The following is a 15,100-nucleotide window of genomic DNA, read 5'->3' as shown; positions in this document are numbered from 1 at the left end:
AATTTCTATATGCATAGTTATGATTATTGAACAAATTTTCAAAAAAGCCGTTGTGTATGCACGGACCTATTTTTATTTTTATTTTTTTTTCGATAAACATTTGTTTTTTATTGACAGAGAATATTATGGTTGTACAAACAAATATTAAGACCAAGATACACATGGAATATTAAAGCAATTAAAAACAAATAAACCAATATAGCAATCATGTAATCTTGAATTGCATAACCATTAAGACCAAGATACACATGGAATATTAAAGCAATTAAAAACAAAACCAATATAGCAATCATGTAATCTTGAATTGCATAACCACTGAAATCCACCATCAACCAGCAAGCCTATTTCTTCAATTCACTTTTGATGCAACAACAAACTTTTCCATATGTGAAACACAATCCTCCAACTCTGATGAAAAAGACCCGAAGATGAACTCATCACCAAGAAGAAATCTCATTATTAGAACATATGTCAATCAGATTAGCACCTCCATAGGAAAGTGCCCCACTAGATGCACAACAACGACGTTGCAGTGGCTTGACAAGAACAGTCAAGGCATTAATACTCCAAGAGATAAGATATGTTGGAGCCTTAGCCACCAGTCGTAGTGCGGCAGCAGGAGCGAGAGCGGAAGCGGGATCGGGATCAGGAGAGCGCCTAAGTTGGGAAGCTCCGTATTTTAGAGCGCCAATATATGTTGAATATAATATATTTTATATAAGTATTATAATAGGGTAAATCAAATAGGTTTTGAATTAAAAACCAAAAAAAAATCCTATTTTTTTCATATAAAAGGGAAAGTTAAACTGATGTGAGTATTTCATATACTCATATCTTTCATGGTGTTACATTAATAATTCATAATGCGAGTTTACATGGGCTAGTTTAAGACTTTAAGCCCAAGAAAAATCCAAAAACACTCACTACCAGGATATTCGAGAAGCAATAGTTTACATGTACAATCCTTATATAAATTAATCAGTGACTTTGCCGTAGCAGGGTTTAAAGTAAAATGCGGAGGGGATTGTTGTACCCTAGCCGCGAGTACATGAGCAATAATGTTCGAGTCTCTGCAAATGTAAAAGAAATTACAATGATTAAACAAAGAGATACTATAGTAAATATCATATGCAACTTATCTAGCTCCCCAAGATAAATTAGTACCTTTTTGCTCGAGGACTTTATCTAGGTGTTTGCAGTCCATCAAAATGGTGGCACATCGGAACTACAAATGTCGACACAAGTCTACTCCTCCTCGGATGGCTCGTGCTTCTGCCTCTTATGGGTCAGCGGCACTGGTTCTGTCATGTCCTGCACCAATACAATATCCAAGTCATTCCATATAGAAAAACCGAGGCTTGCCTGGTTAGTATTACTATTCCAATCAGAGACATCTGTAGTGAGGTAGTGACAGTCATTTTCTATCTCAGGCTAACTATCTATGTAATTACTTTTAGCACAGGGTTTTTTTTTTGTTAGTATGAAGGTTAAATCTCTACGGATTATATTAACTACATCTGTGTCTTTGTTGTTAAAAATTAGATCATTTCTACTGGCCTGGTCCATATTGAGAACATGTTAGAAGCAAGAATACTTAAAGTGTCTCTTATCTCAGTTTTATTTTGTATTCTAGCGATAATGGTGGTGATAATAGAGGTAATGGTAGCATCTTGATTCCAGTGGTATGTCCTAATGAAAATGTTAGAGCATTCCCAATGCAAGTCACTATGAGGGGAAATTGAGAGTTTTTACCTTTGAATACCAAAAAACCCTTGCCTAATGCAAGGGTGACAAAGTCGGTGACTTGTAACTAAATCACAATAAGGGTACCACTTGCTACTGGGATTTTCACTAAGTTGTGAGCTTCGGACGGAATATTTTTATTCCGTCTCGTGTTTTTTTTTTAATTTTTCCGATTTTTTGGACAGAATGTTTCATTCCGTCTCGCATGTTTTTTCAGTTTTTTTTTTTTATTTCGGACTAGATGTTTCATTCCGTCCGGCGCATTTTTTTTATTTTTACATTCAGACGGAATCAAACATCCCGTCCAAGATTCAAAGTCACCTCTGCATTAGGCACCCTCACCTTGTTTTTCACCAAAACGGTAGCAAAGAGGGAAAATTGAACCTACGTGGAGGCGAAAAACACTTACTTGCATTGGGAATGCCCTTAGAAGCATACCAGATATATATGTATGAGTAAATTGCATTGAAGAGTGCATGAGTAGTAGATTCCACCTGGTTATTGCAACGCGGACAAATTCTAGAAGGGATTATATTTCTATTCCATAGATTTTCCCTTGTGGGAAGGTTGTTGCAAATGGCTTTCTAGAAAAAGAGATTTACTCTTTCTGTTGTGTCCAGGTTCCACGAGTGATTCTAAAAATTTGGATTGTGGTTGTTGTTGTCTTCTGTGCTTTTGCTTATATACTTTTACACATACTTCACTATTAGTTCACCGTCTTTTCCCTCCATCCATCTTATGGAGTCAACATACTCGTTGTGAGTAAGCGGTATTTTCATGATTTCTGTCACAATATCTGGGAGAAAGATGTTGTGGAGAGCAACTATTTTCCATGTTCGAGTTCCATTGTCAATGAGGTATTCCACTCGCTGGTACGGGTTTGCGCATGGCGGAGGCCTTATTGGTTTTCTACTTGGTAAGGTTGGTATCCAAGGATCCAGCCATATGTCAATGTTTTTTCTTGTTCCGATATGCCAGCAAAGTTGGGGGAGGATATCATCCATTGCTTTGATAATACCTTTCCATATCTTTGAGGCCCCTTTTGGGCATGTAGCTCTAACCATTGACTATCCACGTGCATATTCCTTCAAGAGACTAGAGGCCCATGGTTTTCAGGCTCTTTGATTATTCACCAAAGTAATTTTGCTTGTAGATCAGTGTTGTGAGGTGAAGCAAGTAGAACTCCTAATCCACCGCACGACTTTGGCTGACAAATCTTGTTCCAAGAAGTGTAATGCACCTTATTTGTGTTGTTGTTTGTTTGTCCCCAAAAGAAGTTCAAGTTTACGGAATCCAAATTGTTTTGGATTGAAACTGGCAAGGAGAAAATCGACATGATGTAGGAGGGAATTGCCAAGGTTACGACTTTTATGAGCGTAAGCTTTCCAACTTGAGAAAGAAGTTTTGTTCTCCACCCTTCCATTCTTTGGGTAACTTTCTCTAAAACTTCTTCAAAATTAATTTTGTTTTTCCTTCTCAGAACTAGAGGAGCTCCCAAATATTTGGCATGGGTAATGGTCTTCCTAATCCTGAGGATTCTTTTGACAATACGTTGATGTCGATGATAAGTATTATGGCTGAAGAAGATACCTGACTTCTAAAAATTGATCTCTTGTCCCGATACATTTTTAAATGTTTTGAGAATATCTTTTAGGATGTGTGTTTCAGGCTTTCAGCTATATTTGTTCTGCTGAATATAAAATTGTCATCGGCAAAGAGTAGGTGAGTTATGGGGGGTATCACTTCTACTGATTTTTACTCCGTGGAAACGCTTTTCCTTTTCGGCATTGGTGAGTAGTCACAAGAGAACTTCCATGCAGATTATGATCAGAAAAGGTGATAGGGGGTCTCCTTGTATGATACCCCTTTTTGGCTTAAGAAAGCCTGTAGGTGATCCATTAAGCTTGAAAGAGAAAGAAGTGGTAGAGATACATTGTTTTAAGCTTGAAAGAGAGAGAAGTGGGTGATCCATACGTGTACAATCCTTGCCAAATGGTTCGTGTACAATCCTTGCCAAATGGTTCTGGCTTCTAACTTTAACCAAGCACAAGAACCAAAAAGTAAGAACATCCGTATCCTCTTAATATTTTAGGATGGGAAGGGTTTTAGGGACATATTTTATCTTGACATGTAAACAAACTCAAAATTGTTAGGACATTTATTAGTTTTGGATTAAGCTAATTTTTTGTAGATATAATCTCATAACCATTCTAAATATTGTCACAAAATCAAAATCAAAAATTTCAAAAACTGAAAATGCCAAATATAGTCAAATTTTGTAAAAATTACATTTGAAAATGAACGGTTATTATTTATGACAATATTTAGAATAGTCAAATTTTGTAAATTGTTAATTACATTTGAACAAGTTTAAAAACTTTTTGATTTTTGTTAGATGCTTTATGCCCACAATGTTTAGAAAATAGTTAGGAAATTTTGTAAATTGTTAATTTTTCGATATTTGGATATTTGAGGGCAAAAAAAGATGAACGGATAATCGATATGTGAAATAAAAGATAATATTAAAAAATCAAAAATCGGTTTGATATAATGATATATATTTTATTATATATATCGGGAAATCAAAAGATGCTATTATGCCCATTTTTTCGACCGATATATTGTTTAAAAATTTAAAGAAATCATAGGTCGCGGTATTATGGAGTTTTGTTTCTCAAATCACTAGAGTGCAGTTTAAGAGCGAGAACGATGACCCCTTCCCAAGTTATGCTCGACTAAAGTAGGAGCAGAGGACTATTCCACCATTTTCGATTATGGAACTAGCAATTTAGTAAAGATACAAGTTAACAAGATATGTTGACAAATCTAAAGGAGAACGAATTTGTGGACATACATCAAATTTCTGTCCATAGGACACCATCACCTAATTGGACCACGTCTCTTATTTCACCAACTGGACTAAACAAACTTAACACATCAGTTTTCTCGTTTTTTCATTTTTTCATTTTTTCTTCTCTTTTTTCATTTGTTCTTATAACAAAACAAAAACTAAATAAAATAAAATAAAACTAAATAAGTAAAAATAAAGCACGAATCACAAGAAGTAAATAGTCTTTGTCTTTCATTTTCTCTATAGCTTGCTAGCTGCTCCTCCAAAAGATGAGCAGGCGAAGAACAAATGACCACCTCTTTCTTTGGTAACAATAATATTTTCCAGCAAATCCTCGTATCCCTTATCTTTGTAATATTTTCTAGTTTCAAATTTGTTTTGAAGCATTGATTTACGGGGTTGAAATATTTGGATTTGTAGAGTTGTTCCACAGCCCCAAATTTGTTTGACAAAATGTCTCACTAGCCTTTTTTTTTCGTACTTATGTCTCACTAGTTCATTTTAAGAAAGTTATTTATTGTTTTTTCAATTTATATTTAATGTTCGTATTAGATGGATGAAAGAGAATTTGCTACTGAACATAATTCAGTTGGTTCAGAAGAAGTTGTCCACGAGGAGTTGATTCCAAAATTGGGAATGCTCTTTGACAGTGTAAAAGAGGCGTATGACTCCTATAATGAATATGCAAGATTGGTTGGGTTTAGCATTAATATAAAAAGGACAAACAAACATCGTGGAGATCATACTAAAATAGTGCTTCAGACTCTTTGTTGTTTTTGTGAAGGCACGTACACAAAGGTCAAGACTCCTACAAAAAAGAGAGAAGAGAGACGATTCGGTTGTATGGCCAAATTTCAGACTACGCTTAACAAAAAGGAAAATATGTGTTGTCCAAGCTCATAGTGGAACACACTCATGGCCTTGTCCCGCCATCAAATTTCTATTTGCTTAGGTCTCACAGAGGTGTCAAAGATTCTCAAGTTGGAATTATGAAAAAAAAAATTGCAAGATTCTGGACTCAAACCATCAGATATCTATTATTACTTTTGTTCAGAAGCTGGGGGAGCTGAGAACTTGAACTTCATCAAATCTGATTGTAACAATTTACTGCAAAGGGTGCGTGAAGAGATACGAAAAAAGGGTGATGCAGTTTGTCTTATTGATTTTTTCAAGCAAAAGAAACAAGAAAACAAACATTTCTTTTACTCTTTTTTTGACTAACAAAGAATGTGAGCTTCGTTGTGTCTTCTTTTGTGATGCATTTTCCAGACGAGATTATGGGTTGTTTGGTGACGTGATTTGCTTTGATACAACTTTTCGAACAAATAACTATAATTTGGTTTGTGCACCGATAGTTAGCGTTAACAACCATGGGCAAACTGTAATATTTGGGTGTGGCTTGTTAGAAGGTGAAACAAGTGATGTTGTTATTTGGATGTTTAGAACGTTTTTAGAAGTTATGGGAGGAAAGCAACCAAATACTATATTTACTGATCAGTCCCAGGCTATTGCAAAAGCCATCAATGTAGTATTTCCAGAAGCACGCCATGGATTATGCTTGTGGCATATCTTAAATAATGGAGCAAAGCATTTGGGAAAACTAATTGGTGAATTTCCATGTTTTCCACAACGGTTCAAGGACTGCATATACAATCCAGAGACAGAGGAAGAATTTGAAGAGAGTTGGAAACTGTTGCTTAAGGATTATGGTTTGGAAAGGAATGACTGGTTGATTGCATTGTATAAATTGCGCCACAAGTGGGCACAAGTGCATGCTCGTGATTTTTTTTGTGCGGGTATAACTACAACGCAAAGGAGTGAAAGCATTAATAGGTTTTTGAAGAAATATTTTACAAGTAGTACCATTCTTCGAGAGTTTGTGGACCAATACAACAAAGCAATGGCCAGTCTACGTCAAAGAGGAAAGGAGGCTGATAATAAGACACAACAAACCATACCGAACTTGTGGTCCAAGTGGTTGGTAGAATTTGAAGCATCAAAGGTTTATACAAGAACTATGTTTCATTTTTTTCAAGATGAGTACAAAAAAACTCTTGATCTTCGTTTGACATTGGAGAAGGAAGATGATACCATTCATACTTATGTAGTTGCAGAAATGGGAAGGAAAAGGAGTCGTACAGTTACTTTTAATGTAACCAATAAGTTAGTGCAATGTACTTGTAGAAAGTTTGAGTTTCATGGGGTTCTTTGCTGTCATGCTTTAAAACTCTTTCGTGACTTAGATTTTTCAAGTTTACCATCTCAATACTATTTGAAGAGATGGACTAAGAATGTAACAGATGAGGTTGTCTATGACTACTATGGAGAAGCAATTCCATGTGACATTGATCCAGAATCCACTGCTCGTTACAGTGAGCTTTCACATATTTCACAAAGACTTGTTGCTAAAGGTGCGAAATCCAAAACTTTGCATATGATTATGAAATCAAAGATGTTACAAATAGAGGCTGAGGTGGATGCAATTGAGAACTGCGAGGAAGAAACTAGAACAAGCTCAAATAAAAGAAAAGGTGTCCCTCAAGGAGGTCGGAAAAAAAAAAGGCGATTCGAAAGAAATGGGTAAATGTATACTCTGAGTTTTGTTTAACTTATTTGCATCTTTGTTTACTTTGTTTGGAAATAAATTTATAACGTGGTTTGTTGTTGTAGATGACAAAGGAGAAGAAAATGTGGCTATGCAGAATCCTCAAGGAGGGTCATCAATCTTGAATCATCCCACCAAGGTCATAGTTCACTTCACCCAAGTTCGATACTCTTATGTTTCCATGTACTCTAATATCTAAGTGTATGTTATTTTATTATATAGGGGGACATGTCTAATTTTGTTGATGGTACTAGAAAAGAAAATACGACCACATCACACATACAGGGAAATACATTAGCCTCAAACAAATCTAGTCAGGAAGGACATCATAACAATTCAATGCCAAATGCCATGGAAGATGGACAAATTAAAAACCCACCAACAAGAAGAGGTCCAGGCCAACCTAAAGGAGGAGGTCGAATAAAGGGTTGTTTGGAGAAAATACCACAAAAGAAGAAAGGCAGTTCAAAAGAAATAGGTAAATGCATGTTCTTAGTTTTCACGAATTTATGTGCATCTTAGTTGAGTTTGTTCACAAATAAATTTACAATGCGGTTTGTTTTCACAGATGGCAAAGGAGAAAAAAATGAGGCCATGCAGATTGCACAAGGAGGGTCGTTAACCTTGAATCAGCCCATGGAGGTCATACTTCATTTCATAGAAATTATATTTTTTTACACTTACATGTGCTTCGACATCAAACAATCTAAGTTGCATGTTATTTTATCATATAGGGGAACATGTCTAATTTTGTTGGTGGTACTAGAGAATATAATACAACCATGTCACATATACAGGAATAAACCTTAGCCTCAAACCAACCTAGTCAGGTTATTTTTTAAGTACTTCCCATATGCAATCTCTAAATGTTTCTGATTTTCTAATTTATTAGAAGTATAATCTTATTACATGTATTGGCACTTACTAAGCTTGAACTTTTTGTAGGCATCTATTACAAATATCCAAGAGTATCGAGCACCTGTGCGAAGATTAGATTTTCCGTATTGATCAAAATAATACAGTTTGGGATGGTGGACAAATATTTTGTAAATTTTTGTTAGTATTTTTGTTTAGTGGTATGTTTTTGGTAGATTTAACTGGATGCCCTTTTGTGAATTGAAGTGAATCCATTTCTTTTTGTAAATTGCCTATTGCACCTGCATTCATGTTTAGAGAAGCTCAAGTGCACATTTGACTACACATGATGCAATTGTTGAATGCTTGGAGGTGCAGATCAAGTTGCGGCATGCTACAAACTTGGAAAACTATGAACAAGTATTTAATTGTTTTAAGTGGGAAGACCTCTTAGAATTCTTGTTGTAAAAAACTATTTTCATATCAATATATTGAGCCAATATATTTGCTCAGGAAGTTTAGAATTCTTATTGTATATATATATATATATATATATATATATATATATATATATATATATATATATATATATATATATATATATGTATGTTTGTGTTTGTGTTTCTGCTACTTAGATAGTATGTCTTGCTAGTACGTTTCTTGTTGGAGAAACTAACTGCAAGCTATTCTTAAGAAAGCCTTTCTTGCACTGGGAGACCAGCTGACATGGCTCATCATAAGTAAATTTGGAAAGATAGTTTGGAAATTCAAAATTCACGAATCGGTAGATTTACAACGCAACGCGATTGAATCCAAAACATTGTCGTTGTTATGTTACAAGAGTTACAATACAAATGAAAGCCTTATAACTAAAACACAATACAGGGACACTTAACACAAATGAAAGCCTTGTAACTGAAACACAATACAGGGACACTGAACACAAATAAAAGCTTTGTAACTGAAACACAATACAGGGACACTGAACACAAAGATTCATCTCATAAAAATAAAATGACACTCGATTACATACACGCGCATTTCCATATCATTACTACTACATTCTTCTTGAAAGCAATCAAATTGTTGTTCATGTTGACCAGAGAACTTTGAGATAGTAGAGGTTTAAAAGACATGCAAGAAAATGTTAGTGAAATATTTTGTCAAACAGTTGTGAGGAATTGTGTCGAATACACAAATTCATAGATTTCTTTCCCCTAATTGCTTTCAAAACAAATCTGAATTGTAGCCCATCCGACCGTATGAAATTAAAGCAATTTGCACCATTGATTTGAACTTGCCTATTCTCTTCCACCATCCACACCATCTTCCTGTATATCATTATATCATTGTTCACTATTTAAACCCATCTGAAATTGAAGCCATAAAATAGTTCATCTTCATGTATATCATTATATCATTGTTCACTATTTAAACCCATCTGAAATTGAAGCCAGAGAATAGTCTTGCATTAAACCTCGAAAAACTAGAGGATAAGATGGAGTACACAAAACATAGAGAGGGGTGAAGAGGAGAGAAGAAAGACCAAAGAACTCGTGCTTTATTTTTAGCTATTTAGTTTTCTTTTTATTTTGTTTTGTTATAAAAAAGAGAAAATGAAAAAATGAAAAAAAAAAACTGACGTGCCAAATTTGTTTAGTCCAGTTAGTGAAATAGGAGACGTGGTCCAATTAGGTGATGGGGTCATGTGGACAGAAATTTGATGCCTGTCTACAAATTCGTTCTCAATCTAAAGTGCTACATCTTGATACGACAACCAACAACCAAACTCGTTTTCTAGTTTATATATATATTTTAATATTTATCTTACTACTTAAAAAAATATTGGGTCCGAGGAACAGTAAAATGTCTGTCTGTCATGGTGGTAGTTCTGTAAATAGTGTCGTATTTTGACGAAGTGAATGCATGAATTGATGAATACATGTAGACAGGCGCAAGTTTTTTAATTGTTACAGTGGGCTCCACGTTTACTGTATTTTTTTTTCGGTGACTTTTATGTAACAATTGTGGGTCCCTATGTTTTTGGGCAAATTAGATACGTGGAAGCCACTTGCATGAGGCTATCATCTTTAATTTTCTTTTGCAATATATACCAAGATTGATTATTGTATAATCCACTATGTATCTTGAACTCTTTTAAAATCTCGGTTTTTTAGGTATCGCCGTCTGACCTAAAAGTGCAAAATTTGTTTCATGCATATAAGTATTCCTTGTTTTTTTTATGGCCACAGTTGCGTAAAGACTTAGGGGCATGGCGGCATGGAATCCAACTGGCCAAATCCGAGAATGAAGCGGGAGCATGTGAAGAAATTATGCTAGAAACCGACCAAACAATGCCAATATTAAGCTTCGTGGTCGCTTTCACGCTATAATATGCTTGCACTGGAGCCACACAGTATCATGGAAGGCTGGTCGTGGTCCTTGTGTTCGTGCTGTGGCCCGTGGGACCATCGTCTCTATTATTGAAGGTTCACAATTACAGAACCGAACGATTTCTACAATTGATGATTTGATATCCCTTTCATTATGGTTTAGGGAAATGTTTGGATAATGGACATATGGTGGAATTGGTGATGAAGGATTACCATTGTTATTGGCTTATTGCAATAATGCAATGCGAGTATACTTGAGGCTGTTCCAAGAGGTTTTTCTTTGAGCTCACGTAACTTGGTAGGCTAGAGAACTGGTGCACTTGACCACTTGTTTTCCCTTGCCCTCCTGCTTTATTCATCCTCATGCATTCGGAGTTGGGTTGGGCGTTGATCCATTCATCGATGGGCTTCTTTAAATTTTAAGAATGTTAAGCCAAGTGTCCAATACCTCTCTTTTACAACAACTCAGCAAGGGTCTCGCTTCAAGAAGAATGCTTGCCCATAGATTAAAAAACTAGAGAATCAAAAGGTTTGGAGAAGAAGAATCTTTGCCTAAGTTTAATTGGACATTTTGGACCCATGCATATGATCAACCCAAGTACCAAAAAGAAAGAACAAATCTTTTTAGTGGGCAACTTGGCTCTTCGTCTACGGACCGACACCCCAATTTTTAAGCGAGAATGCATGATGAATAGACGGAATAGTTTAAAGTTTTAAACCAATACAAGAAATCTAGTGGACCGATTTTGCACCATTACTGATTGACAAAAGCACATGAGCAGTTTGTTTACAAATGGGGACGACCCACCATCACTTCTTAAGACCATGCAAAAGCAAATGAGAAAATATTTTGATAGTGGCCACAGGCCACGACAACCTACATCAGCAGTACCCGGGAAACTCGCAATGGAATATCTGCAAAGTGCCTTAAGAGACAATATCCGTACCATCGGCTCCAAAGAAAATCATGCATGTGAATATGTGATTTTATACGGTTCAACAGTTCAGTCCATTTTCATCGAAACGAAACAAAATAACCGAGTAGCACTGAGTTTAGTCCATAATACACTGTACAAGACTACAAGTCAATATGCACACCACATACTCTGAAACATGGCGCCGGATTATCCCCAATGCGCGCAGCAAGCGGCAACAGAGGAGTTTTTTCATTTTCGTGGTGTTTAAATTGGTTATTTAAGTAACTGCTTTCTAGTTTAGTTGATAAAATTTTTGGGTGATGATGCTAGAGATCTGGGGTTCGAACCCCCTACATACTATTGAGTTACTGATCTCTTTAAAAATAAGTTTGCCTACACATTTTTTGTAAGTGTCTTCTAACTTAGTTGGTAAAACCTTTGGTATCATCACCCAGAAGAAAAATATGGTGAGGAAAAACCTCTAGTATCATCACATTTTTGCTCGAACTGTATACGTGATTTTTCCGAATCTGGTGAGGAAAAATATGGACTCTTCAAGTGCATCTGCTGCGTTAGGAGCCATGAGATCTGCTCCATAAAAGCAACACTAATGAGAAAAACATTTTACCTAAAGTAGAGGATGAAAATTTAGACTATACCAACTTTGTGATCACAATAACAATATGAAATACAAGAATGACGAAATGATAAAGAGTTTTAGCTGTGTGGTAGTCAGGTACGTAGTGTAATCAGATCCCGTCATATAATTTTGAGGAATGTTAACTTGTAGCCATTCAATAGATGAATTTCGAAATGATCGACAGAGTGAAAGGCTAAGGAGGATTAATTCAACGGTACTAATAGATATATTATTAATTATAATTAAAAATGTTCTTCATAGTTCATACATATCTTTCAAAATCAAGCGTGCAATTGTTTGTGACGATACCTTCTATATTGTGTGGTCTTCGCACAACTTAGAAAACGATCAATGCCATCCTTAAAATTATATAATTCAGTGGATTAAAAAGATTATAGTCGAACTCTTAAGATCGATATGATGTTCAGGAAGTTCTTTTAAAATGTGCCACAGATCTCAAAAGGGGTGGAAATAAAAATGACAGGCAGGAAATTAACGAGTTACCAAAAAAAAAGGTGCACTGGTCACTAGCTCGAATTACTATTCAGATTAAGTTAGTGCTCTGCAAATTCCATGAAGTGCACTTCAGTTGGGTTTATCGGGAAGCAAATGGTGCTGCAGATGCATCAAGTAAACTTCTCATCACGCTTTTTTTTTTCCAAGTAAACAACTTTTGTCCGGCAGGTCGGTCACGATGTACATTTTTCATCGGACCTGCTTTCGAGATCTTTCTTTCCTTCCGCCGTTCTCGTCGGTGTGGTGGCATGATCCCCCAATGGTTGTAAATATGCAAGTCCTTTATGATGTATTAGGGTTATGTAAATTACGTTTGGTATAATAAAGGTTTATTCTTAACAAAAAAAAAAAAAAAAATGGCAGAAAATAAACGAATAAAACATAAACTATACGACTCTACTAACTCCACTGTCTCAACTTAGGGTCCACGGCACAGATCATCAAAGTGAGGCCATCTCACGTTTCTTGTTCTTAATTCTTTGTTTCTTCCAGGCATCACTATTTTATGTTTTTGTTAAACACCTTTACTGGTGTATTTCAACTCTCTACACTGAAATATGGGTACCATATGGTTATCATGACACATTATGTATAAGACTATCTTTACCCAAAAAAAAATGACACATTATGTATCATACACAATGATACTGCTCTCATGTGGTGCAATTGTTTTTGTGTTCATTTCCTTTTTACGTCTTTGGTTATCATGTAGCAAAAAGAAACAAAACAATAACAAACCAAATTGTTCCTCAATAATTCGCACAAAGTAGCGCAGATATCCACTATTACTTCTCAATGAAACAAATGTAATTACCAATAATTCACTGAAGACAGAGAATGTAAAATATTTGTTTGCAGATACAAATAATTTTATGGAAGGCAAGTATAGATACTACTCTTTGTATAGAAACAAAGAATATTAGGAAAGGTACAAAATCATATCCTAATCTTTGCAAGACAAGTATTTCACTAAATTGTTCTTTACACAGATTGTTATCTAGCTTGCTTTTTTGATACCCGAATTATGAAATGTCCAGCTTGTTGGAGAATATTGGAGCAATGTACGAATCTGATGGCAATCAACAAGACAATAATTCAATATATAGTTTTTATCGAGTGTCCAAACTGATAGTACAAATATGTGAACATGTAAGATGTAGTAGTATATTTAGTTTTCTATCCAACAAAGTATTTCAATATTTTCTTCTAATCCAAATTTCTAGCCATTTCTATGCATCACATGCTTATATTTCTCATTCCAATTAGGACAAAAACTTGGTTCATCAAAAATCATTTATCACCAATAAATTCCTCGATCTTGTTATTTTCTTTTATGGTAAAATCCTCGTCATTAAAATAATGTATACTTTCCAAGAGACGTTAACACGACACAAAACCGATTCGGCCGCGATACAAATACTTCTGATATATCTACTATCTATATACTAAAGCAGATGATTTTCTCTCTCCTATGTGGCACTCTAATATGAGAGTTATATTTTTTTCTATCCTATATGACACTCTAATATGAAAGATAGTATTTTCCAATAACTTACAATCCCATGTATATGGAACCTCTTTGAAGAGTTTGAATGTATTTTCAATTCTTATATATTTAATCAAATAAAAAAAAATTACTAAAAAATAGGTGATTTGTAGAAGGTAATTTTCTATTACGAATCAAACAATTTTAGTGTTTCAATTCTTATATATTTGATCAAAAAAAAAAAATTGCTAAAAAATAGGTGATTTGTAGAAACTAATTCTCTATTACAAATCATACAATTTTAGTGTCTATAATAAAGCATCGACTTATTTCGAATATATCCTTAACACGGCCTCAAAACATAATTTAAAAATAATTATATAAAAAATAACATCACAAAATATATAATAAATAATAAAAAAATAATAATTATGGCAAAGCAATAATGACAAATATTTTAAAATATGTATAATACTGAATGAAACTAACATAAAAAAACAAATAATGGGGAACCGAAAACTGGATGCAAATGTATCGGGCTCAAATAATATTTAACGGGAAATCGGAAACTAGATGCAAATACAAGCATTAAACTAATCTTAAAAAGTAATTAATAGAAAATCAGAATATGGATATAATTGCATTAAATTAACCTCAAAGAATAATTAACGGAAAATCAAAACTTGGATGCAAATACATCAAACTAACATAAAAAAATAATTGTCGGAAAATTGAAAACTGGAAGCAAATGCATTGAGCTAACCCCCTCAAAGATTAAATTAACGAAAAATCGGAAATTGAATGCAACTGCATTAAACTAACCTCAAAGAAAAATTAATTATAAATTTGAAACATAATACAAATGCGTTGAACTAATCTTAAAAAATAATTAATGGGAAATCGAAAATCGGATGCAATTGCACTGAACTAGTCTCAAAAAATAAACTGGATGCAAAACCTCAATAAATAATTAACAGGAAATCGAAATTGGTTGCAAATCCATTGAACTAACCTCAAACAATAATTAATAGAAAATCGAAAACTAGATGCAAATGCAACTTTATCAAATAATAAACGAGAAATCGGAAACTAGA

At 34.6% G+C, this 15,100-nt stretch overlaps 1 protein-coding gene across 1 annotated transcript; it reads left to right on the top strand.

The window, feature by feature from the left end:
• The first annotated feature begins 5,146 nt into the window (after window positions 1-5,146).
• Window positions 5,147-8,207, top strand: LOC147502852 (protein FAR1-RELATED SEQUENCE 9-like). The gene is given in 7 exon segments (XM_086604629.1): window positions 5,147-5,483; window positions 5,604-5,803; window positions 5,805-7,140; window positions 7,265-7,338; window positions 7,422-7,677; window positions 7,768-7,841; window positions 8,145-8,207. Coding segments are annotated over 7 exon segments (2,340 nt in total).
• Window positions 8,208-15,100: the final 6,893 nt, after the last annotated feature.

Source organism: Coptis chinensis, chromosome 4, assembly GCF_015680905.1.
Source record: "Coptis chinensis isolate HL-2020 chromosome 4, ASM1568090v1, whole genome shotgun sequence".
Lineage (NCBI taxonomy): Eukaryota > Viridiplantae > Streptophyta > Magnoliopsida > Ranunculales > Ranunculaceae > Coptis > Coptis chinensis.
Note: the sequence above shows the minus strand (reverse complement) of the source record. Positions and strands in the feature narration are given on the sequence as shown.